General features: G+C 43.8%; 1 protein-coding gene across 4 annotated transcripts in view; it reads left to right on the forward strand.

Moving 5' to 3' along the window:
• The window catches only part of LOC130284083 (NXPE family member 1-like), a 57,084-nt gene that overhangs the window by 21,563 nt on the left and 9,264 nt on the right, over window positions 1-26,257 (forward strand). For 2 of the 4 annotated variants that reach the window (XM_056534067.1, XM_056534071.1), the window contains exons 2-6: window positions 6,202-6,357; window positions 20,617-20,697; window positions 21,645-21,749; window positions 22,459-23,165; window positions 26,093-26,154. In XM_056534067.1, coding sequence (XP_056390042.1) covers window positions 20,659-20,697; window positions 21,645-21,749; window positions 22,459-23,165; window positions 26,093-26,154 — 913 coding nt within the window. In that variant the 5' untranslated portion in view covers window positions 6,202-6,357; window positions 20,617-20,658. Of the gene's footprint in view, window positions 1-6,179; window positions 6,358-20,616; window positions 20,698-21,644; window positions 21,750-22,458; window positions 23,166-26,092; window positions 26,155-26,257 lie in introns of those variants that run through there. The other 2 variants (XM_056534068.1, XM_056534069.1) reach the window with 2 other exon arrangements.

The following is a 26,257-nucleotide window of genomic DNA, read 5'->3' on the forward strand; positions in this document are numbered from 1 at the left end:
TATGGGGCAGGATCAGCATATGGAGCAGGATCAGCATATGGAGCAGGCTTAGCATATGGAGCAGGATCAGCATATGGAGCAGGCTTAGCATATGGAGCAGGATCAGCATATGGAGCAGGCTTAGCATATGGAGCAGGATCAACATATGGAGCAGGCTTAGCATATGGAGCAGGCTTAGCATATGGAGCAGGATCAGCATATGGAGCAGGATCAGCATATGGAGCAGATTTAGCATATGGGGCAGGATCAGCACATGGAGCAGGCTTAGCATATGGAGCAGGATCAGCATATGGAGCAGGCTTAGCATATGGAGCAGGCTTAGCATATGGAGCAGGCTTAGCATATGGAGCAGGCTTAGCATATGGAGCAGGATCAGCATATGGAGCAGGATCAGGATATGGAGCAGGATCAGCATATGGAGCAGATTTAGCATATGGAGCAGGATCAGCATATGGAGCAGGCTTAGCATATGGAGCAGGATCAGCATATGGAGCAGGATCAGCATATGGAGCAGGATCAGCATATGGAGCAGATTTAGCATATGGAGCAGATTTAGCATATGGAGCAGATTAAGCATATGGAGCAGGATCAGCATATGGAGCAGGATCAGCATATGGAGCAGGATCAGCATATGGAGCAGATTTAGCATATGGAGCAGATTAAGCATATGGAGCAGATTTAGCATATGGAGCAGGATCAGCATATGGAGCAGGATCAGCATATGGAGCAGATTTAGCATATGGAGCAGATTAAGCATATGGAGCAGATTTAGCATATGGAGCAGGATCAGCATATGGAGCATGCTCAACACATGAAAAGACTCAGCGTATGGAGGAGGCTCAGCATGTCTTTTAGAAAATAATCCAACCAAAAAAAGACACCGAACAGTGGCACCGAAACCCTCACAATCACGAGATGGAGTTACTCACTTCAGGCAGGAAACCAGATACAACCATACACGGCGGTGCTAGGACAATAAACAGGAATCAATAATATCAAACTGTAGAAAAGGACAGGCGTCCTGCACTCACCGCGTAAGATCTGGTTATTCAGCTCCCATCTCGGGCCGCTTCTCCGGTAAGGAAATCCCCACAGCCCCACACTGTCCTGATTTCCCTACCGGAGGAGCGGCCCGAGATGGGAACTGAATAACCAGATCTTACGCGGTGAGTGCAGGACGCCTGTCCTTTTCTACAGTTTGCATGTCTATTAGAAATTCTTAATCCTTCCAGTTCTATTAACGGCTGTATACTACAGAGGAATTTCTTTTCATTTGGGATTTCTTTTCTGTCAGGACCACAGTGCTCTCTGCTGACACCTCTGTCCATTTTAGGAACTGTCCAGATAAGCATATGGTTGCTATGGGGATTTTCTCCTGCTCTGGACAGTTCCTGACATAGACACAGGTGTCAGCAGAGAGCACTGTGGTCTTGACAGGAAAGAAATCCAAAAAGAAAAGAATTTCCTCTGTAGTATACAGCCGCTAATAAGTACAGGAAGGATTAAGATTGTTTAATAGAAGTAATTTACAAATCTGTTTAACTTTCTGGCATTAGTTGATTTAAAAAAAATAATAATAATAAGTTTTCCACCGGAGCACCCCTTTAACGACCTATGACATACATTGACGTCCTGCGCTGCATTTTGTAATACAATAAGTGACGGCTGTTGTCAGCAATGATCACGCTGATGTCCGCCATTATCCCTTTAGATACAATGCAGGCTGGGAGTTGTACTTTTGCAACAGCTGGAGGCACACTGGTTGGGAAACACTGTTCTAGATGTTTATATATAAAATGAGGTCAGTGGTATGAATTACATGGCACGTCTTCTTTACAGTCATTTTGGTTTATTTGAAGATCCTGACGTCACCCGATTCTTGTGTTTAAATGATAATTTTATCGGCCTCATTGTCTTTTATAGCAACTTGTTGGCACAGATTATAATTTATAGGTGTAGTCTCCCAAAGAATGCTAATGTACTGGGTGGACTCCAAGGGATAGGTATAAAGATCCAAGTGTTATCGGGAAAACCAAAACACAGGTCCCAATTCAAGGATTCCAATAGTGTTGCTCGCGAATATTCGCAATTCGAATATTATTCGCGAATATCGCATATTCGCGAATTCGCGAATTTCGGGAATATAGCGCTATATATTCGTAATTACGAATATTCGTTGTTTTTTTTTTCTTCACAGTACACTTAACAGTGATCACCCCTCTCTGCTTCCAGCTTGTGTGGTGTAAAGAAGGCTGTAATACTACTGTGTGAGACTGGCGTGCGGAAATTCGCATATGCGGAAATTCGTGTATGCTAATTTTCGCATATGCGAATTTACGCTCATTTTAATTTCTGTTTATGCAAATTTTCGCATGTTAATTTTCCGCACACGTGAATATTCGCACATGCGAAAATAAAACGAGAATATTACGAATATGCGAATATTCGCGAATATGACGAATATTCGTCCATATATTCGCGAATATTCGCGAATTCGAATATGGCCTATGCCGCTCAACACTAGATTCCAAGAACGGCCATGTGGTCGGGGTCTGATGATGGACAGGAGTCTCAGACAGATTGGGCTAAATCCAACATGTGAGACGCCATTTTTCCTCCGACATCTTTATATGAAGTGTAAACTGCTTCTTTCAAGGATTAGCTTTAAAATTTGAGTTACTTGCAATATGCTGATGTCTATTCCAGCATATTCTTATTTCTACAATAAAAAAAAAGGACGATAATGAGAAAGTTCCAAAACAATCTGAAGGTTACGGGCAAATCGCACGGTAAATAAGACCAAGTGGCCGCTATCATCTAACAAAGCCAAAATATATGAGACTTGTCGACATACTGGTAGAGGTCCCATGTATTAATTATATCTGTGTGGTCACTGGTAATTTTCCTGTAGATGGGTACTGCATAGCGCCATCTGCAGGGGAATTTGGCACAGTGCTCCCAGTCTTCCTCTGTCCTCGGGAGGCCATTTATACCCATTGGGTACCACGGGATCTACTTGATTGACAGCAAGAGATCATTAAAGAGGTCATGAGTAGTGTTGAGCGGCATAGGCCATATTCGAATTCGCGAATATTCGCGAATATATGGACGAATATTCGTCATATATTCGCGAATATTCGCATATTCGTTATATTCTCGTTTTATTTTCGCGTATGCGAAAATACGCGCATGCGAAAATTAGCATGTGTGGAAATTCGCATATGCGAAAAATTAGCATATGCGAATTTTCGCACGCCAGTCTCACACAGTAGTATTACAGCCTTCTTTACAACCACACAAGCTGGAAGCAGAGAGGGTGTGATCACTGTGATGTGTACTGTGAAGAAAAAAAAAAAAAAAAAAAAACGAATATTCTGTAATTTACGGAATATATAGCGCTATATTCGCGAAAATTCGCGAATTCGCGAATATGCGATATATTCGCGAATAATATTCGAATTGCGAATATTCGCGAGCAACACTAGTCATGAGGTAAGTAAGAAGTCTGCCCCCAGCGCATGCCAAGATGAAGACCCTGAGAGACCGTTCCAGGTGCTTGCGGTGTGTCATGGAAAGATACCCGGTAACATTATAATGTTATGTTATGTCTTTTCCTCTTTTCTTTGCTTCTATATACAATAGCTACTTTGTTACATGCAACTGGAAACAACAAGTTAACTTCTTAGAGGGTAAGAATCAGAGTTTAAAGGGGTACTCCGCTGCTCAGCGTTTGGAACAAACTGTTGAAAAGCTCTGGAGCCACGGCGCCCGGGAGCTCGTGACGTCGTAGCCCCGCCCCTTCATGAATGTCACATCCCGCCCCCTCAATGCAAGTCTATGGGAGAGGGGGCGTGGCAAGCTGCCACGCCCCCCTCCCATAGACTTGCATTGAGGGGGCGGGGGCGTGATGTCATGAGGGCGGGTGGGGCTACGACATCATGAGCTCCCGGCAATCGGCTCCATCTAAATTGTTGCAGACGGGCTCGTGTTAAGGTTTGTGTCAATTATATCCCCAATAGTGTTACCGATCCCGTCACTTGTATTTCCTATCTCAAAAGAGTAGGGGGGGGGGGGGGGGGGGGGGGGGGATGTCCGTTCTGTATTCATCTTGGTATAACATTCTCTCGGGAGTGGTGCCATAGATTTGATTTGCTGACCATGTGGTAGACTGATGTGTGTACAACTCCGTCGCTTGTAGCTATTGTAATTCTGTAGCCTCTATATAGCTACTATCTGTATAAGCTTAGTGTGCTTCTATAGATGTTCTATGCATTTCTTATTTTACATGCTTCATATATGTAGTCATTTCGCTTATATATTAAATAATACTTAAAGGAAACTGTCACTAAACCCCCTCCCCCTGGACTAACCAGAGGTACTGGCTGGTAGTGCGGGGGACGCTGATCAATATGATGCCTACCATGCCCCGATCCGTCCCAGCCGTATCGCCTCGTTATCTTCATTTTTCAATATATGCAAATCATATTCTAACTGGCATGGGCGGGGTTACTGCCTTCATCTGGCACTGTGATGTCAGCACCGCTTGTCCGCAGCACTGACCAGCTTATGCATATTCATGCCCTCCCTCGGCATCTCCCTCTCCTCCCCGCTCTGTACGTGACTCCACTGCGCTGAAGCCGCTTCCGTGGTGTACACAGGAGCCGGCACATGCGGAGTGGAGTCCTGTACAGAGCGGGGAGGAGAGGAGATGTCGGAGGGAGGGCATGAATATGCATAAGCTGGTCAGTGCTGCGGACAAGCGGTGCTGACGTCACAGTGCCAGATGAAGGCAGTAACCCCACCCGTGCCAGTTAGAAGATGATTTGCATATGTTGAAAAATGAAGAATAACGGGCGAACAGGCTGGATGGAACGGGGCATAGTAGACATCATATTGATCAGCGTCCCCGCACTACCAGCCAGTACCTCTGTTTAGGGCCGGGGGGAGGGGGGGTTTGTTTGGGTTTAGTGACAGTTTTCCTTTAAATAATGTTCTATATGTGTCATATTGATTTAAGATACATATATGTATAACCTTTGTCTTTATATACTCATTTTGATTATTACTCATAACCAATAAATCAGCAGCTGTAGACTATTAGGAACTTCCCCACTAATCCAGCTCTAGGCCACCAGGGACTTTACCACTAACCCCAGCTCTAGGCCACCAGGGACTTTACCACTAACCCCAGCTCTAGGCCACCAGGGACTTCCCCACTAATCCCAGCTCTACGCCACCAGGGACTTTACCACTAACCCCGGCTCTAGGCCACCAGGGACTTCCCCCACTAATCCCAGCTCTACGCCACCAGGGACTTTACCACTAACCCCAGCTCTAGGCCACCAGGGACTTTACCACTAACCCTTTTACGTTTTAGGCACTGTATACAGGTATTATTTGAGCAACAAATAAAGTTGTATTTGGGCATTACTGTGTATTTAAGTAGTATGAAGCATTGTCTGGCAATATTTTGGTACAAACATATAAGTTAAAAGTGTTTTAATAGCCTGGGATCCCATTTTTTTTTGCGTCAGGCTTCAATATGCTTCCAGCAACCAGTTATGGCAATTGTCCTCTGTGTGGGATAATAATATAATAATTGTTGTCTTCTTTTGTGTAATGGGGGGTGGATCTTGATGGAGGGGGTAATGACTTAATGCAGGGTTTTATCTCCGGGTAATCGTCCTCTCAGGCCCTTCATTTTCACCCCACAGAGTACCCCTCTTCATGCATGTGACTGTGACAATTGGGGATGGTGATAAGGTGCAGGTAATACTGACCCCTAGAAGCTAAAGGGTACTCCGCCCCTAGACATCTTATCCCCTATCCAAAGGGACCCCCGCAATCTTGGCTGCGGCACCCCAGACATCCGGTGCACAAGTTCGCTCTGTGCCGGATGACTGGCAATGCGGGGCGGAGGCTTGTGACATCACGGCCACGCCCCCTCAATAGCAAGTCTATGGGAGGGGGCGTGACATAGACTTGCATTGAGGGGGCGCGGCCGTGATGTCACAAGCCTCCGGCGCTACACCCGACGCTCTAAACGATTGGAATGGGGATAAGATGTCTAGGGGCAGAGTACCCCTTTAAGGAGAGGAGACCCCTATGAAGGTGGATTGCTCACCTGATGCAGGTGTTTGACTTCCTTTTATTATAAGTATCTTCTCTCCTGTAATGAATGAAGCGTCCTGTGATCTCCAGGACTCGTAGGCGGTGATTCCTGCTGTGTGAACAGGTCGGACCAGAAAGTCCCAGTCACTGAGTATAATCCCCATGTGTCCAGACACAGAGCACAGGTACGGACAGGGCAGGAGGTGAACATGACAGGATGAGCGGAGAACTGCGCCAAAAACAGAGGTAAGTCAGAAATGATTACTATTATATAGGTGTGAACAGAGACCATGCATAGTGTGGGCAACAAAACTGGAGAAGCTACTTATGTTTTATTACGTCTATCTATTTCATATCTATCTATCTATCTATCTATCTCATATCTATCTATCTCATATCTATCTATCTCATATCTATCTCATATCTATCTATCTATCTATCTCATATCTATCTCATATCTATCTATCTCATATCTATCTCATATCTATCTATCTCATATCTATCTCATATCTATCTATCTATCTATCTCATATCTATCTCATATCTATCTATCTATCTCATATCTATCTATCTCATATCTATCTATCTCATATCTATCTATCTATCTATCTCATATCTATCTCATATCTATCTATCTCATATCTATCTATCTATCTATCTATCTCATATCTATCTATCTCATATCTATCTATCTATATGTCTATCTATCTATCTATCTATCTATCTCATATCTATCTCATATCTATCTATTTCATATCTATCTATCTATCTCATATCTATCTCATATCTATCTATTTCATATCTATCTATCTATCTATCTATCTATCTATCTATTTCATATCTATCTATTTCATATCTATCTATCTATCTCGTATCTATCTATCTATCTCATATCTATCTCATATCTATCTATCTCATATCTATCTCATATCTATCTATCTCATATCTATCTATCTCATATCTATCTATCTCATATCTATCTATCTATTTCATATCTATCTCATATCTATCTATCTCATATCTATCTATCTCATATCTATCTCATATCTATCTATCTCATATCTATCTCATATCTATCTATCTATCTCATATCTATCTCATATCTATCTATCTATCTCATATCTATCTATCTCATATCTATCTATCTATATGTCTATCTATCTATCTATCTCATATCTATCTCATATCTATCTATTTCATATCTATCTATCTATCTCATATCTATCTCATATCTATCTATTTCATATCTATCTATCTATCTCATATCTATCTATTTCATATCTATCTATCTATCTCGTATCTATCTATCTATCTATCTCATATCTATCTCATATCTATCTATCTCATATCTATCTATCTCATATCTATCTATCTCATTTCTATCTATCTACATGTCTACCTATCTATCTATCTCATATCTATCTATCTATCTATCTATCTATCTATCTATACAGTGGGGATCAAAAGTTTGGGCACCCCAGGTAAAAATTTGTATTATTGTGCATAAAGAATCCAAGGAAAGATGGAAAAATCTCCAAAAGCATCAAATTACAGATTAGACATTCTTATAATATGTCACCAAAAGTTACATTTTATTTCCATCATTTACACTTTCAAAATAACAGAAAACAAAAAAATGGCGTCTGCAAAAGTTTGGGCACCCTGCAGAATTTATAGCATGCACTGCCCCCTTTACAAAGCTGAGACCTGCCAGTGTCATGGATTGTTCTCAATCATCATCTGGGAAGACCGGGTGATGCCAATCTCAAAGGTTTTAAATGCCCAGAATCATCTGACCTTGCCCCAACAATCAGCACCATGGGTTCTTCTAAGCAGTTGTCTAGAAATCTGAAACTGAAAATAGTTGACGCTCACAAAGCTGGAGAAGGCTATAAGAAGATAGCAAAACGTTTTCAGATGTCAATATCTTCTGTTCGGAATGTAATTAAGAAATGGCAGTCATCAGGAACAGTGGAAGTTAAAGCAAGATCTGGAAGACCAAGGAAAATATCTGACAGAACAGCTCGCAGGATTGTGTGAAAAAACAATTCAAAACCCACGTTTGACTACACAATCCCTCCAGAAAGATCTGGCAGACACTGGAGTTGTGGTACACTATTCCACTATACAGAGATACTTGTACAAATATGGTCTTCATGGAAGAGTCATCAGAAGAAAACCTCTTCTACGTCCTCACCACAAAAATCAGCGTTTGAACTTTGCAAATGAACATATAGACAAGCCTGATGCATTTTGGAAACAAGTTCTGTGGACCGATGAGTAGTGTTGAGCGGCATAGGCCATATTCGAATTCGCGAATATTCGCGAATATATGGACGAATATTCGTGTTCTCGTTTTATTTTCGCATATGCGTATATTCGCGTGTGCGAAAATTAACATATACGAAAATTTGCATATACAAAAATCAACATAAGCGAAAATTAGCATATGCGAAAATTTGCATGTGCTAATTTTCGCATATGCGAACATTCGCACACCAGTCTCACACAGTAGTATTAGAGCCTTCTTACACCACATAAGCTGGAAGCAGAGAGGGATGATCACTGTGATGTGTACTGTGAAAAAAAATAAAAATAAAATAAAAAAAGAATATTCGTAATTACGAATATATAGCGCTATATTCGCGAATATTCGCGAATTCGCGAATATGCGATATTCGCGAATAAAATTCGAATTGCGAATATTCGCGAGCAACACTACCGATGAGGTTAAAATTGAACTTTTTGGCCGGAATGAGCAAAGGTACGTTTGGAGAAGAAGGGGAACAGAATCTAATGAAAAGAACCTCTGTCCAACTGTTAAAGGAGTACTCTGATACCCAAAAATCTGACACCATAGTGAAGTGTCCTGGAATACCTTTCATTTGAGGTCCTGGTCGCCCAAATCGGTCTAGCCGTTCTCCTGTAATTCTCCCCGGTAATTTCGCTTACTTCCGGGTACTGTAAGCATGGCCGTGACGTCAGGAATGACGTTTTCCCATCATGCTTACTACACTTCTTCCGCTCGCAAGACCTCCCTTACTCCTGTTCCCCACCCCTGAAATTATAATGTATAACGCCCCTTGCTGCCTCCCCTTGTTGCTTTACCCACCCCCTGCCACTACGCCATCTCCTCCCACTCTGCCTCCTCCAATCAGCTCCTCCTAATCGCTGCAGCCGGCGCACAAAAGTAGCTAACAGCTCAAATAGCTGTAGCTTTTGTGCCGGAGAAGCAGCGTTCCCTGGAGTTGGCTGGCACGCCGCTCGAACAGTGATAGGAGGAACGAATGAGAGGCGCTTACTACACGCAGCGAATCACTGCTGGGGAAACGAGGTGGGTTATGCATATTCAGATATGGGACCGCACCGCAATAGTGGGGGCTGGCATTAGGCGGGAAGTGAACTTAGAGATATGCTTTATAATGGTGCTTAATAGTTTTGCCTCAGAGTACTCCTTTAAGCATGGGGTGGATCAATCATGCTTTGGGGTTGTATTGCAGCCAGTGGCACAGGGAACATCTCACGAGTAGAAGGAAAAATTGATTCCATAAAATTTCAGCAAATTTTGTATGCTAACTTGATTACATTAAGAGGCATAAACTGAAGGTTTTGCCATGGCCTTCACAATCTCCTGACCTCAACATAAATGAAATCTATGGATAGACCTTTAAAAGAGCAGTGCGTGACAGGCAGCCCAGAAATCTCAAAGAACTGGAAGACTTTTGTAAGGAAGAATGGGCAAAGATACCTCAAACAAGAATTGAAAGACTCTTGGCTGGCTACAAAAAGCGTTTACAAGCTGTGATACTTGCCAAAGGGGGCAGTACAAGATATTAACTCTGCAGGTGCCCAAACTTTTGCAGACGCCATTTTTCTGTTTTCTGTTATTTTGAAAGTGTAAATGATGGAAATAAAATGTAACTTTTGGTGACATATTATAAGAATGTCTAATCTGTAATTTGATGCCTTTTGGAGATTTACATCTTTCCTTGGCTTCTTTATGCACATTAATTAACATTTTTGCCTGGGGTGCCCAAACTTTTGATCCCCACTGTATATCTATCTATCTGATATCTATCTATGTATCTATCTCATATCTATGTATCTATCCAGGGGTTGACTGACACCACATGGGGCCCGGGCCCTACAATATACCCTTTATAGACACCCACATACAATATAGTTTTCCCTCTGTACAGTCTGATGGGGGTGATGGGGTATATAGACTAGTGCCTCTGTAATGAGGGGGGGAGGGAAGGCATGGTCTTGTCAAGCGGCGTGGCCGTAAAGTATGTTGATCGGAATGTTGTCCACCCTGTGGCCAATTTGCTTCACATCATATTAAAGTTCGCCCAAGTCCTGTCTCACCGGTTTCCTTGTTGTAGAGATGAGGTCTGCCATTAATGACCTCGACACTGGCTGGTCATTAAGGGGTACTCCGGTGGAAAACTATTTTTTTTTTTTTAAATCAACTGGCTCCATAAAGTTATACAGATTTGTAAATTACTTCTATTTAAAAATTGTAATCCTTCCAGTACTTATCAGCTGCTGTATGCTCTACAGGAAGTTGCATTTCTTTCTGGAATTATTTTTAGTTTGACCACAGTGCTCTCTGCTGACACCTCTGTCCATGTCAGGAACAGTCCATAGCAGGAGCAAATCCCTATAGGAAACCTCTCCTGCTCTGGACAGTTCCTGACATGGACAGAGGTGTCAGCAGAGAGCACTGTGGTCAGACAGAAAGGAAATTCAAAAAGAAAATAACTTTCTCTGGAGCATACAGCAGCTGATAAGTACTGGAAGGATTAAGCTAGGTCTGTGCATCCGTCTCTGTTCCTAGCTAGCTCCATCATGGCTCCAGTATTTGCCGTCCAGAAGGGAGATCGCAATGCTGGCTCTGCCTCACTGACATACACCAACAGGGGAGGTGGAGTCAGCGCAGACAGACTTCAGGCACTAGAGAGGAAGGCTTCCTCTGATACCTGAAATTTGGCTACAGGCCAATACAGGCTGCAAGTGTAGGCAGCACAGCAGTGAGTACAGGCTGCAAGTGTAGGCAGCACGGCAGTGAGTACAGGCTGCAAGTGTAGGCAGCACAGCAGTGAGTACAGGCTGCAAGTGTAGGCAGCACAGCAGTGAGTACAGGCTGCAAGTGTAGGCAGCACATCGGTGAGTACAGGCTGCAAGTGTAGGCAGCTCGGCTGTGAATACAGGCTGCAAGTGTAGGCAGCACAGCAGTGAATACAGGCTGCAAGTGTAGGCAGCACAGCAGTGAGTACAGGCTGCAAGTGTAGGCAGCACAGCAGTGAGTACAGGCTACAAGTGTAGGCAGCCCAGCAGTGAGTACAGGCTGTAAGTGTAGGCAGCACAGCAGTGAGTACAGGCTGCAAGTGTAGGCAGCACAGCAATGAGTACAGGCTGTAAGTGTAGGCAGCACAGCAATGAGTACAGGCTGTAAGTGTACGCAGCACGGCAGTGAGTACAGTCTGTAACTGTAGGCAGCACGGCAGTGAGTACAGGCTGTAAGTGTAGTCAGCACAGCAGTGAGTACAGGCTGCAAGTGTAGGCAGCCCAGCAGTGAGTACAGGCTGTAAGTGTAGGCAGCACAGCAGTGAGTACAGGCTGCAAGTGTAGGCAGCACAGCAATGAGTACAGGCTGCAAGTGTAGGCAGCACAGCAATGAGTACAGGCTGTAAGTGTAGGCAGCACAGCAATGAGTACAGGCTGTAAGTGTAGGCAGCACGGCAGTGAGTACAGGCTGTAAGTGTAGGCAGCACAGCAGTGAGTACAGGCTGTAAGTGTATGCAGCCCAGCAGTGAGTACAGGCTGTAAGTGTAGGCAGCACAGCAGTGAGTACAGGCTGTAAGTGTAGGCAGCACAGCAGTGAGTACAGGCTACAAGTGTATGCAGCCCAGCAGTGAGTACAGGCTGTAAGTGTAGGCAGCACAGCAGTGAGTACAGGCTGTAAGTGTAGGCAGCACGGCAATGAGTACAGGCTGCAAGTGTAGGCAGCACAGCAGTGAGTACAGGCTGTAAGTGTAGGCAGCACGGCAGTGAGTACAGGCTGTAAGTGTAGGCAGCACAGCAGTGAGTACAGGCTGTAAGTGTAGGCAGCACGGCAGTGAGTACAGGCTGTAAGTGTAGGCAGCACAGCAGTGAGTACAGGCTGTAAGTGTAGGCAGCACGGCAATGAGTACAGGCTGCAAGTGTAGGCAGCACAACAGTGAGTACAGGGCTGTACGTGTACATCGGTGTGGACAGAACAATCCCGCCCCCCCTGTCTGAGAGTGATAGGAATGTGACTACAGCAATCACACTCCCATTGCCCCCAGACAGCCGATGCAGCTCTGGAGGTGACTGCAGTATAAGGCAGCAGAATAGTAAGTCCAGCTCTGGAGGTTATAAGATATGTTGCAAGAGCAGAATAAAGAGTGCTGCTCTGGAGCTGACTGGAGGATAAGACATGATGTGACAGCAGAATAGTGGCTGCAGCTCTGAAGGTGACAGGATAAGTCATGATGTAACAGCAGAAGTGTGGCTGCAGCTCTTAAGGTAACTAGAAGATAAGGCATGATGTAACAGCAGAATAGTAAGTGCAGCTTTGAAGGTGACTGAAGTATAAGACATGGTGTAACAGCAGAATAGTGAGTGCAGCTTTGAAGGTGACTGAAGTATAAGACATGGTGTAAAAAGCATAATAGTGAAACCACACACACACACCTTACTTCATGCCGGCTTAAGGACCTGCGGGTCTATGGGAGATTACAGCTGCTGGTCTCAGCACTCTACCCCTTTTACCAACCATCCCCACCATTAAAGACAAACACACATTTCTTGGTGCAAAGGCCACAGCAGCCCAATTTATTTTCAACAATTAAAACATTGTAACTTTTATAAATAACTCTGTATGAACATTATACAACAATGTAAAACTTGAACAACCCCATTTGAAACATAAATAACATAGAAGAGGACCCAGAGGCACCGTCCACTCCAGTTTCCAAATCCATCCATTAACTTCCTGAGAGGCTCCTACTTTTGCTCCCAGCCGTCCAACACCTGGCCTGGGAGCACCCCCTTCAGAGCCCCGTATCCTCTCTGGGCCCCCCTAGCCACAGACACCGTACCACCGAGGCGTGTACCTCCACGCCCCATATTACCTTCCAAATTACCAACGTACAGTGATGCCTCTAGGTCCTTCTCCTGCCCCTTCCACAACGCAGGCGGGTGACCCCTTACCCGACTACGTTCCGCCAAACAGACACTGCGCGACCTACCGCCTCCTTGATTTCCAGTAACCAGAGATCCATACCAAACACATTAAGGTGCACCCCGTCCGAGTCCATGAACTCAGGCTCACCCTTCTCCAGCTCCCTGTGCCAAACTACTATACCACCATCCCGGGCCACAAACTGTCCAATCGCCCTATTAACTTTGGCCCTAGCCCTGTTCAGTCCAGCCACCGATCTAGCTCTTCTCCAGTTCTTCCTGGGCATCATGTCAGACCAGACCAATATCAGCCCCGGCATGGCTGACCATAAACGAAGCAGATCCAGCTTCATGTCCCGCAGCAACACCCTAGATGACCGAAAACCCAGTTCGTTGCCCCCAAGGTGGACCACCACGACGTCAGGGTCCCTATCCATCCTAGCATAGTAGTGGACACAAGGCAATAGCTCTGGCCACCGCATACCGCCCTGCCCCAACCACTGTACCTCCACCTCCTCCCGAGGAAACCCCAGTTGCCGACCAGCAGGCTGGACGGCAGCTCTTGACTCCCCCCTGGACACGTAAGAGTGCCCCATGATTCAGACCAAGCACCTCAACGAATCTGAAAGAAAAGAAAAACAGATACCAGCCACAGAACAAAACAACAATCATAACAAATGAGGCCGCACACACAGTTTAAAATGGTCCCATCTCCCAATACGCTTAATCAAATCGGGCCACCAAGCCCCACCGAGCCGCCTTGGTCGCAGCGCCAATCCGAAAGGAATGTGAACTGTATTCCTCCACCCCATAGCCAGCCTCTCGCAAACACTTGCGAAAGACCGCCGTGAATTGGAAGCGGGACAAAAAAAAAACATCAGCATGCACTAAAAGAGGACCTAAAACTAGAGACCCTTCCAACGAGGCCAACCTCACCACTCTGCCTCTACCCGCCTGGTCCATTTTGGAACGGCGCAGCAGGCATTCCAACACCTCATCCACAATCCGGACGTCCACGAAAAGAAGTCCCTCCAACCGAGATTTACTGGGAGCCACCAGCTCCGAAATCCGAAACGCCCCAAAAAACGCCAGGATGAAAGCCAACCTAAACAAAATGACCTCATAACGAGAAGTACTCACCCCATCCAAACGCTGCCCCAATTCTACCAACAACAAAAAAGATACCGGCTTTCTGGTATCCCTATGAGCGACCCCTTTCCGGAAACCCTTAAGAGCCTGCCGAACCAGAAAGCATTTCGTAGCGTCCGGAAGCCCCTTCGCTTTAAACCAAAAGGCAAGGGTCGACAGCCGTCGACCCAGCCCAGAAGGGGAGACCCCTTCGCAAAATGCCCTGCCCACATAAAAAAGAACTGCCGCCTCCCACTCCGAATCGGCCCTCCCCAGGCCCAAACGCTCAACCAATGCTTCCCAATCCACCCACCAGCGACGGTATGCCGCCCAGGTATCCCCAATCACGGACCGGCTGACCAGACCCATGGCCAACGCTACACCAGATTCCACATCCAGTCGGAACAAGGGACCGACCCCTCCGCAGCCTCTGGTGCCAACTCTCGAAAACGCTCCCACTGAAAACAAGAGAGAGCATCAGCGACCTCATTAGCAGCCCCAGGAACATGCAGAGCAACAAAGCTCGAGCCCCTTCAAAACTAGCCTACGCAGCAGACTAACCACAGGCAGAGAATTCGCCGTCTGTCCGTTAATGGCTTGGACCACCCCCATATTGTCGCAGTGGAAACACACCTTTCTACCTCTCAACGATTCGCCCCAAATCTCCACAGCAACAATAATGGGAAATAGCTCCAACAGTGGCAAGTTCCTCGTCAGCCCGGCCGTCCTCCAAGCCTCAGGCCAAGAACCCACACATCATTCACCCCCCCCAAGTAAGCTTCGAACCTGCAACTACCCGCAGTGTCCATAAAGAGATCCAGGTCCCCATTAGAAACCGGCTTGTCCATGATGAGCGACCGGCCGTTGTACTGGCTTAAAAAGTCGCTCCAAACCCCCAAATCCTCCTGCAAGTCTGCGGAAAGGCGAATGAAATGGTGCGGCCGCACCACCCCAGCCATGGCCGCTGACAAGCGGCGGCAGAACACCCTCCCCATAAGCATGATCCTACAGGCAAAATTCAACCTCCCTAAGAGCAACTGGACCTCCCGCAACCTCAGCTTCCTAGCCCGATGCCCATGTTCCACCGCCAGTTTCAACTCCCCGAGCTTGTCTACAGGCAACCTGCATTCCATAGTAGTGTTGAGCGGCATAGGCCATATTCGAATTCGCGAATATATGGACGAATATTCGTCATATATTCGCGAATATTCGCATATTCGTAATATTCTCGTTTTATTTTCGCAAATGCGAAAAATTCGCGTATGCGAAAATTAGCATATACAAAAATTAGCATAAACAGAAATTCGTGTATACGAAAATTAGCATATACCAAAAATTAGCATAAACAGAAATTCGCGTATACGAAAATTAGCATATACAAAAATTAGCATAAACAGAAATTCGCGTATACGAAAATTAGCATATACAAAAAATTAGCATAAACAGAAATTCGCGTATACGAAAATTAGCATATACAAAAATTAGCATAAACAGAAATTCGCGTATACGAAAATTAGCATATACAAAAAATTAGCATAAACAGAAATTCGCATATGCGAAAATTCGCACACCGGTCTCACACAGTAGTATTACAGCCTTCTTTACACCACATAAGCTGGAAGCAGAGAGGGATGATCACTGTGATGTGTACTGTGAAAAAAAAACAAAAACAAAAACGAAAATTCGTAATTACGAATATATAGCGCTATATTCGCGAAATTCGCGAATATGCGATATTCGCGAATAATATTCGAATTGCGAATATTTGCGAGCAACCCTATTCCATAGCCACCGTATCTATAACTATCCCTAAAAACGTAACAGCCTATCTCATATCTATCTATCTATCTCATATCTATCTATCTATCTCATATCTATCTATCTCATATCTATCTATCTATCTCATATCTATCTCATATCTATCTATCTCATATCTATCTATCTCCTATCTATCTATCTCATATCTATCTCATATCTATCTATCTAGCTATCTCATATCTATCTATCTCCTATCTATCTATCTCATATCTATCTCATATCTATCTATCTCATATCTATCTATCTATCTATCTCATATCTATCTATCTCCTATCTATCTATCTCATATCTATCTATCTATCTATCTCATATCTATCTATCTATCTCATATCTATCTATCTCATATCTATCTATCTATCTCATATCTATCTATCTATCTCATATCTATCTCATATCTATCTATCTCATATCTATCCATCTATCTCATATCTATCTATCTATCTATCTATCTATCTCACATCTATCTATCTCATATCTATTTGTCTGTCTATCTATCTGTCTATCTACTGTATATCATATCTATCTATTTATCTATCTCATATGTATGTATGTATCTATCTATCTATCTATCTGTCTGTCTGTCTGTCTGTCTATCTACTGTATATCATATCTATCTATTTATCTATCTCATATGTATGTATCTATCTACAGAAAATATTCACTGCAGCACTCCAAACGATTGAAAAAAAAATGTAATTCCATTAATACTTGATCCGTGACGGCTTTTTCGTGTTGTTTTGCCTTTTATAACGCTCATTTATCATCGTTGCTTTTATAAGCGCATTCTGTCGTTTTTTTTTCTTGCTTTTGGTTTTGCTTATGTATGACATATTTATTATACTATCACACAGGGTTGATAAATTTGGCTCACATAAGCAAACACCAATAAATCTCTTTTGGATACCATTTATCTAGCACACATAAGCAAAAACCATTAACCCCTTAACGACGCAGGACGTATACTTGCGTCCTGCGCCGGCTCCCGCGATATGAAGCGGGATTGCGACGCGATCCTGCATCATATCGCGTCGGTCCCGGCGCTCATCAACTGCCGGGACCCGCGGCTAATACCACACATCGCCGATCGCGGCGATGTGCGGTATTAACCCTTTAGAAGCGGCGGTCAAAGCTGACCACCGCTTCTAAAGTGAAAGGGAAAGTGACCCGGCTGCTCAGTCGGGCTGTTCGGGACTGCCGCGGTGAAATCGCGGCGTCCCGAACAGCTGACCGGACACCAGGAGGGCCCTTACCTGCCTCCTCGGTGTCCGATCGACGAATGACTGCTCCGTGCCTGAGATCCAGGCAGGAGCAGTCAAGCGCCGATAACACTTATCACAGGCGTGTTAATACACGCCTGTGATCAGGATGAGAGATCAGTGTGTGCAGTGTTATAGGTCCCTATGGGATAACAATGATCAGTATAAGAGATCAGTGTGTGCAGTGTTATAGGTCCCTATGGGATAACAATGATCAGTATAAGAGATCAGTGTGTGCAGTGTTATAGGTCCCTATGGGATAACAATGATCAGTATAAGAGATCAGTGTGTGCAGTGTTATAGGTCCCTATGGAACCTATAACACTGCAAAAAAAAAGTTAAAAAAAAGTGTTAATAAAGGTCATTTAACCCCTTCCCTAATAAAAGTTTGAATCACCCCCCTTTTCCCATAAAAAAAATAAAACAGTGTAAAAAAAAAAAAAAAAAAACATATGTGGTATCGCCGCGTGCGTAAATGTCCGAACTATAAAAATATATCATTAATTAAACCGCACGGTCATTGGCGTACGCGCAAAAAAATCCCAAAGTCCAAAAAAGCGTATTTTGGTCACTTTTTATACCATTAAAAAATGAATAAAAAGTGATCAAAAAGTCCGATCATACCAATAAAAACTTCAGATCACGGCACAAAAAATGAGTCCTCATACCGCCCCATGCGTGGAAAAATAAAAAAGTTATAGGGGTCAGAAGATGACATTTTTAAATGTATAAATTTTCCTGCATGTAGTTATGATTTTTTCCAGAAGTGCGACAAAATCAAACCTATATAAGTAGGGGATCATTTTAACCGTATGGACCTACAGAATAATGATAAGGTGTAATTTTTACCGAAATATGCACTGCGTAGAAACGGAAGCCCCCAAAAGTTACAAAATGGCGTGTTTTTTTTCGATTTTGTCGCACAATGATTTTTTTTTCTGTTTCGCCGTGCATTTTTGGGTAAAATTACTAATGTCCCTGCAAAGTAGAATTGGCGACGCAAAAAATAAGCCATAATATGGATCTTTAGGTGGAAAATTGAAAGGGTTATGATTTTTAAAAGGTAAGGAGGAAAAAACGAAAGTGCAAAAACGGAAAAACCCTGAGTCCTTAAGGGGTTAAATGACTTCAGAACAACGCTTTGTAACCCACCTCCTCTCCTCGGTGACTTTTCTGATCTAAAATCACAGTTGTGAAAAAACATTTGCGTGGTCCATACAATTGAAATGATATCCAACTAAGCTTCTTTCACTGCCTTTGTGACGCGGCAGCGCGCCGACCGCCGGGGAGAATAGCGGGAGATACAATACATCATGCAACGTTTTTTCCTCCTGCTACTCCCACCAGAAAAAACAACATTGCCCGACGACCCAATAAAAGTCAATGGCATCTGTTGGGCCCCATTGTTTCCTGTTGAGCCCGCACAAAATTAACGTTTAAGGCACACAAAAAAAAAAAATTCCCGTCCTGAGCTGTAATTGGCCGAGACGAGACTGGCCAGCCAATTACAGCTTAGGCTGGGAAATATGACGTTACAGTGTAGTTTCATATTCCTTGCAGTCGGCAAGCGCCGTTCCCTGACCACCCGCCCGCCACTACCAGCTGTTGAAACTACAACTCCCAGCATGTCCTCACTGACAGGGCATGCTGGGAGTTGTACTCTTGTAACGGCTAACAGTGGGTGGGAGAGCGGGGGCGGGGGCTGCTGCGAGCGAAGGCGATGAGGGGGGTGGGGAGGGGGGGACGTGACACACAGGAGGAGAGCCGGGGACGTGATTTCATATTTCCCACATAAGCTGTGGTCTCGGCTCGTCTCTTCTTGACTTTATTTATTTGACGCTGAGGAATAAATAGTTAACTTGCACAGTACATCATATTTACCGCTATTGTATTTCCTTATGGATACCGGGTGCATCTATGGCGGTGTATAGTCGTGTCTTGAACGTCATTGCTGTACCTCGCTGTTATAAATACTATGGTAGTCACCGGAGAGTGGTTAGGGTGGTCCTTATACTGAGCTTTGCTGGGAGGTGTCTCGGAATTTTTTTAGGGCTCCGATGGGAGGGGTCCTAGCTTTCATGCTGCCACCATGAGAAAATGAGGTAGCAGTGCTGGAGATCCCAAAACTTGGTTGGAATCGTTTAGTGTAGAGCAAAAGGTTGGAGGCTCGGGCTGCTACACTATAATGGACTTCAATAACAATGGACACAATAAGGCCCCATTCACACTCTCTACTGGAGACATTCTAAAGCAGAGATTTTGTCTGAAGCGGGCGCCGACTGAATCAGGACTGCTTGGAAATCCGCCATCTCCATAAACAGCAATGCATTTCAGAGCGGATTACGCCAAATGAATGAACATGTTCATTCTGTCGGCAGAGACTGTGAATCATGAATTTTCACGGCGGAAAGTCCGTAGTGTGAATGGTGCAGGGAATCCTACTGAAAACAATGGGAGGCTGCTGCACAGAATTCTGGAGTGTTAAAGGAGTATTCCGGGCAAAAACATTTTATCCCCTATCCAAAGAATAGGGGATAAGATGTCTGATCGCGGGGGGGCCCGCTGCTGGGACCCCCCGCGATCTCCATGCAGCACCCGCATTCTATGTGAGGACTGCGTCTCTAGTTTCAGAAACCTCCTGGTTTCCGGGACTGGGGACATGACGTCACGCCACGCCCCCTCCATTCATGTCTATGGGAGGGGGCGTGACGGACGTCACGCCCCCTCCCATAGACATGAATGGAGGGGGCATGGCGTCACGTCACGTCCCCAGTCCCGGAAACCTGGAGGTTTCCGAAACTGGAGATTCAGCGCCCGCATAGGTGCTGCAGGGAGATCGCGAGGGGTCCCAGCAGCGGGCCCCCTGCGATCAGACATCTTATCCCCTATCCTTTGGATAGGGGATAAAATGTTTTTGCCCGGAATACCCCTTTAATGGGCCCTAAAGGTCCAACAGAATACAAGCCCATATGGAGGAGACATTGGAGCCATTACATGCCACTAGGGCGTATTTCTTGTAATTCACATATAACCTGATAGATCATTTGATTTGTTGGATTATTTTAATAAATCTTCTCTCTTTTTCCCCTCAAAGTTCATCCCCAATTTCCCTGACTACGGCCATTGTGGACTAAAGATGCTCCCATCCTATGTGAACCCTCAAAAGATTGAGCAGGTAATAGAATGGACTAAATTCTTCAACACATCTCACTATTGCTTGATGTGGGACTCAGGTGGGTAAGATACCCATGGGCCCACAGTATGATTCTTATGCCATAATGGGTCCACGGATACTAATGGTCAAGGGTCAAAAGTTGTCCTTGGGATCCACCATTGGCCCTGTAGTGGGATTAACATAGAGCTGTGGGGTTATGTATTCACTAAGCCAAAATTTCCCAGTTGCCCTCGATGGTTGGTCTACAAGGCTTCATAGTAAACTCTAGAACCACTAACAGGGAAATGCATAAATACCCATACCCCGATGTAATTTTATTTTGATGGTTCCCAATACATGATGGTATGGTGAACATTAAAGGGGTATTCTATATCAACTGGCTCCAAAAAGTTTAACAGATTTGTAAATGACTTCTATTTAAAAAATCTTAATCCTTCCAATAATTATCAGCTGCTGAAGTTGAGTTGTTCTTTTCGGTCTGGCAACAGTTCTCTCTGCTGACATCTCTGCTTGTCTCGGGAACTGCACATAGTAGAAGAGGTTTGTTTATGGGAATTTTGATTCTACTCTGGACAGTTCCCAAGACAGGTGTCATCAGAGAGCACTTAGACAGAAAAGATCAACTCAACTTCAGCAACTCATAAGTACTGAAAGGATTTAGATTTTTTAATAGAAATAATGTATAAATCTGTTTAACTTTCTGTAGCCAGTTGATGTATATAAACAAAGTTTTTTCCTGGATTACCCCTTTAAAGTTAGAGGAAGGGCTGAGGCTGGCCACTCTTATTGTTCTATGGGTCTTCTCCGCCTTTGTACGCAACCTAAATCAAAAGTCAAAGAATAAAATGGAGTCACCACACTGGCCAATACATTCAGTCATGATCTCGTACCATACACATCTAAGCACTTAGTGTCACCTTGTTACTCTTACACAACTTGTTTTCCAGGAGATTTCGGGACAGTGGAAAATGAAGATTTCCTTAAAATCGGCGCTGGTGGTGGCAGTCATAACGTCGGTCCTTTGGCTGGTTTTTAACCAAAATAAAATGCAGGTACATACAGAAAAAAGTAAACATAACCCTATTGATTTAATGGGCCCTCCATGGTAGGAAATGATGTCATTGGATATGGTGACATTACAGGAAATGATTTCAACCGGGATCGGGTCACCAGTGTTAGCACTTTAGATTTTACCATTCTTGTTATGTGACATCCGAGCATCTACAGTACATGGACTCAATGTACAAATTTTATTTTCAAAAAACAAAGCTATTACCAATAATATGAGCAGAATTAGAATTTATTTAGGTTAAAAAACCTAAACATTTCCAGGGGTTGATTTTCCCTTTATCCTCCTCGGGAGACTGGAGGACATGGGATCCCGCTATCCTGAATTACGTATATTAAGGTTTTGCTTGTTTCTTAGAGATCGGGGCAACGGTGACTCATGTGACTCCTCTGAGCTTCACATTTTGGCTGAGAGGACTACCAGAGGGGAGGGGTTTATGAGTCAAGCCATTTTTAGCCTTCAGAAGTACTTTTCTAGGAGCTTTGTAATTAAACTGCTTATGTCTCTTTGAACCTTTAAGAATCTGATTTATGTCACGTCCCACCTCCACCATTACACATACAGCCGTAGCGCCCAGCTGCATCCCTTTCTATACGGGCCTGAAAGGGTTGTGACTTATGCAATGGTCCACATTTTTTTGGGTTTGGTGATTTTGGGGGTTAAGCTTTTTACAAGTTGTCTTCTTATTTCAGATGCCTAAAATAAACATGCTTCAGATGTGTTCCTGCCAGTCGCCCAATACTGCCCCCGGTTCACCGGGCCCAATGGCGACAGACGGTGAAATTGAGGACCTATACAATAAGATTGACAAGCGAATTCCCCAACGGACGATCGATGATATAGTGGAGGCAACCAGTGCGCAGGAGAGCATGGCCATTATCACCAACCCAAAATCTAAGTATTGCATTGGGGACCAGCTTCAGGTTAAAGTGACGGCCAATGACTATTCCGGCAACAGGAAATCCTATGGTGGAGACTACCTGAGGGCCAGAATATACTCCCCCGATACAAACAGTAGCGCGAGCGGAAGCATCATAGACAATAAAGATGGGACCTACATGGTAAAATTCACCTTGTTCTGGGCGGGGTCCGTACACATATCGGTATTACTCATGCACCCCAGTGAGGCCGTCTCTGCCTTATGGAGGGCAAAGAATCAGGGTTTTGCCAATATCAAGTACACCGGAAATTTCACGAGTGCAACTGAGTATGTGAACAGTGAATGCGGCTTCGAGTTGGACACGGAGGAGGAAATCTGCAGATATATAGACAAGAGGGATGGAGAGGCCTTCTACTGCGTCAAGCCAAAGCATTACCCGTGTGAGGCCCTGACCCACATGAACTCCGTCAATCGGGACCACTCCTATCTGACCGAGGTGGAGCAGCTTCTTATCAACAGGTGATGATTAGATTTGGTCACATGACAAACAATAAAAATAAAAAGATTAAATACCCCTACATAGCAACAGTCCGACACATAGGCCCAGATTTATCAAACTTTCACTTTCACTTTACCAGAGCTCGTTAGCTGAGCTGTGATTGGTTGCTGTGGGAAAATCCCTCTATTTTTCCTCTCACGCAGTTTGATAAATCTGGACAATAGTGAACGTAACAGGACTTCAATATCCGATCTGAACTAATAACATCCACCAGGTTCCTTCCTGTTGCCTACAGATCAGTGGCCTCAAACAAAGGCCTCTGAGAAATTAAAGAAGCAAGCTGATTGGTTGCTATGGGCAACTGGCAACTTTGCCTCTCCACAGGTTTTGATAAATCTTCCCCTTTATGTTATTTCAGCACAGTATGGCGGCTTCTCTGAAAGTCTTCTCCATCAAGGAGAAGCCATCTGATGTCACCTACACGTGGTGGTTTTGTGCCCAGTTTTTTCGTATATCATCTGAATGTGGCCGTAGAGCCACCATGTGTATCTATAAAATTGCCATTAGATACTGTACATGTCCTGATATAATGAATACACAATAGTTCTGATGGGGTGGGGGTCTCTTATTATCATCACTGTACTTATGTTGTGACCTTATCCCCAAATGATCCTACTGTAGTACATATATCGCTCCATGATATATTGTATACTTAAAGAACAAAAAGAGCTTATACCAATATTCAGAGTGTAATAAAATCATATACTTCATTTACTTTCCATTAAAAACATATATAACGCATAATATGAACAACTTTCAATACAAATGTGCATGGAGGGGAAGGTACCAGTTGCTGGACCATACATTATGTACTTAGTAAATATCTTGCAGGCATGTAATAGGTTAACCGGAAAAACTCCATATAATAGTCTATTTGGGAATGGAATACAGGTAACTCCTCATAGAGACCCCAAAAACATCAATACTATATATTGCTCTATCACAGTTGCATATGCATAAGTACAGCATTACGCTCACCCATTATGTCGCCGACCTGCTCCGGCACGTACCCTGACCTCAACGCACGTTTCGCTATCTTTTTCAAGAGGCCATGATTTAAGGGGTGAGCAGGGAGAAGTGAGCCCTGAAGCTGTCCCTATAACCTACTCTCCCTGCCTACTTGCCCATCCACCCTAAATGATGGATCGACAACAAGGAGCCGGTCCCTTCCTTGCACTAAAGTGCATGTGCATCAAAGTCGTTAAAACAAATGGAACTGTACAAGTCGAGGACAAGTCAGAAACATAACGGGAATACAATAACAAGAACAGATATCTAAAATCAAACTAGGCAGCATATAGCATACTAACATAAAACGGGTTAGGAAATCAAAAGCACTGTTCACACTGGACACAGAACAAGGAACACACTAGACACCCCACTCCAAGCATGGAAGGACATCAATACCAAAGCCAAATAGACTCCTAGCCAGCAAGCACTCTCCACCAAGTGATCTGGATACTGGCCTAAGAGGAAACAAAAAAATACTATATACAAGCAAACACGGGTACAGGCACAAGAATCACTCACTCCTAGATAGACGGATTAGCACAAGGCTCAGAGCAAGATTCTATCCTAGGAGTAGCAGAAATATACAAGGTAAAAACAGGACTGACATAACGCACAGTGTGAAGGCAACACAAAGCAAATGCAGAACGAACATACAAAATATTAAAACCCAACAAAAGTACTAAAACAAAGCAGGCTAAAATCTATAAATCAAACAGGACAGATAACTAGTGTTGCTCGCGAATATTCGCAATGCGAATTTTATTCGCGAATATCGCATATTCGCGAATTCGAGATTCGAGCACTATATATTCGCATTTACGAATATTGGTTTTTTTATAAAAAAAAATTTCACAGTACACATCACAGTGATCATCCCTCTCTGCTTCCAGCTTGTGTGGTGTAAAGAAGGCTCTAATACTACTGTGTTAGACTGGCATGCGAATTTTCGCATATGCGAAAATTCGCATATGCAAATTTTTGCATATTTGAATTTTCGCATATGCTAATTTTTGTATATGCTCATTTTCCCATATGCTAATTTTAGCATATGCGAATTTTTGCATATGCTAATTACGAAAATATGCTGCGAATATTACAAATATGCGAATTTAGCAAATATATGACAAATATTCGTCCATATATATTCGCAAAATATCGCGAATTCGAATATGGCCTATGCCGCTCAACACTACAGATAACCATGGTTAAAAATCATGCATCATAAACAAGACATGGTCAGAGTACAGATCTAATAACCATGTATAGAGTTCCAGCAGAGCTCGGGTCAAAATAACCACACCCAAGCTGTCATAGGCTGAAAGCATTAACTCTTCCCAAACCGGGGAGAATTAACACAAAAACTGTTCAGACACAAACCTAATGTCTGAATCGGACCTAAAACAGAAAAAAGCAAAAACACAGAAACTGACATTACAGCACAGTATTAAAATGTGTGCACTGTATGGTGGTGGCAGCACTGTATGAACCTACACCATTACTTCAGTAGGTACCACCTGGGTCATCATCCATGACCTTGACCATAGAATCAGATCTTCGGTAGAACACAGTGGTTTCAGCATTTTACACCTCTAGATTGGTTATTATTCCACTTCCACCTAAATGTATTAAAGAAGCAAAGCACACCTAGGCGAGGAACAGTTTAGATATGGCTCCTAGCCAAAATGATTAATAGAAGGATATAAGGATTCTATATGTAACCTTATCTTAGCATTTAGAGGCACTTCCAAAAATGTTCACACCCTGTATATTAACTATGTTATCTGAAGTGCAAAAATAGATGTTTCATCATAAAGGCTGTGAAATCTTTTCTATGCTTGTTTTTCTTTTACTACCCAACCATTTATTTCTTTTTTAGGTCTAACATTGGATTGGAAATAACAAAGGCTTTAAAACCGGTGACTGTCCAGAACTGTGGCAGTAAGTATGTCTTATGGTACGTCTTCTAGAAAAAGACCAATATAAGTCCAGGGGAACATGATTTCAGGGGTGTCGTTCTTAACGGGGTATTCCAGGAAAAAAA

Source organism: Hyla sarda, chromosome 8, assembly GCF_029499605.1.
Source record: "Hyla sarda isolate aHylSar1 chromosome 8, aHylSar1.hap1, whole genome shotgun sequence".
Taxonomy (NCBI): Eukaryota; Metazoa; Chordata; class Amphibia; order Anura; family Hylidae; genus Hyla; species Hyla sarda.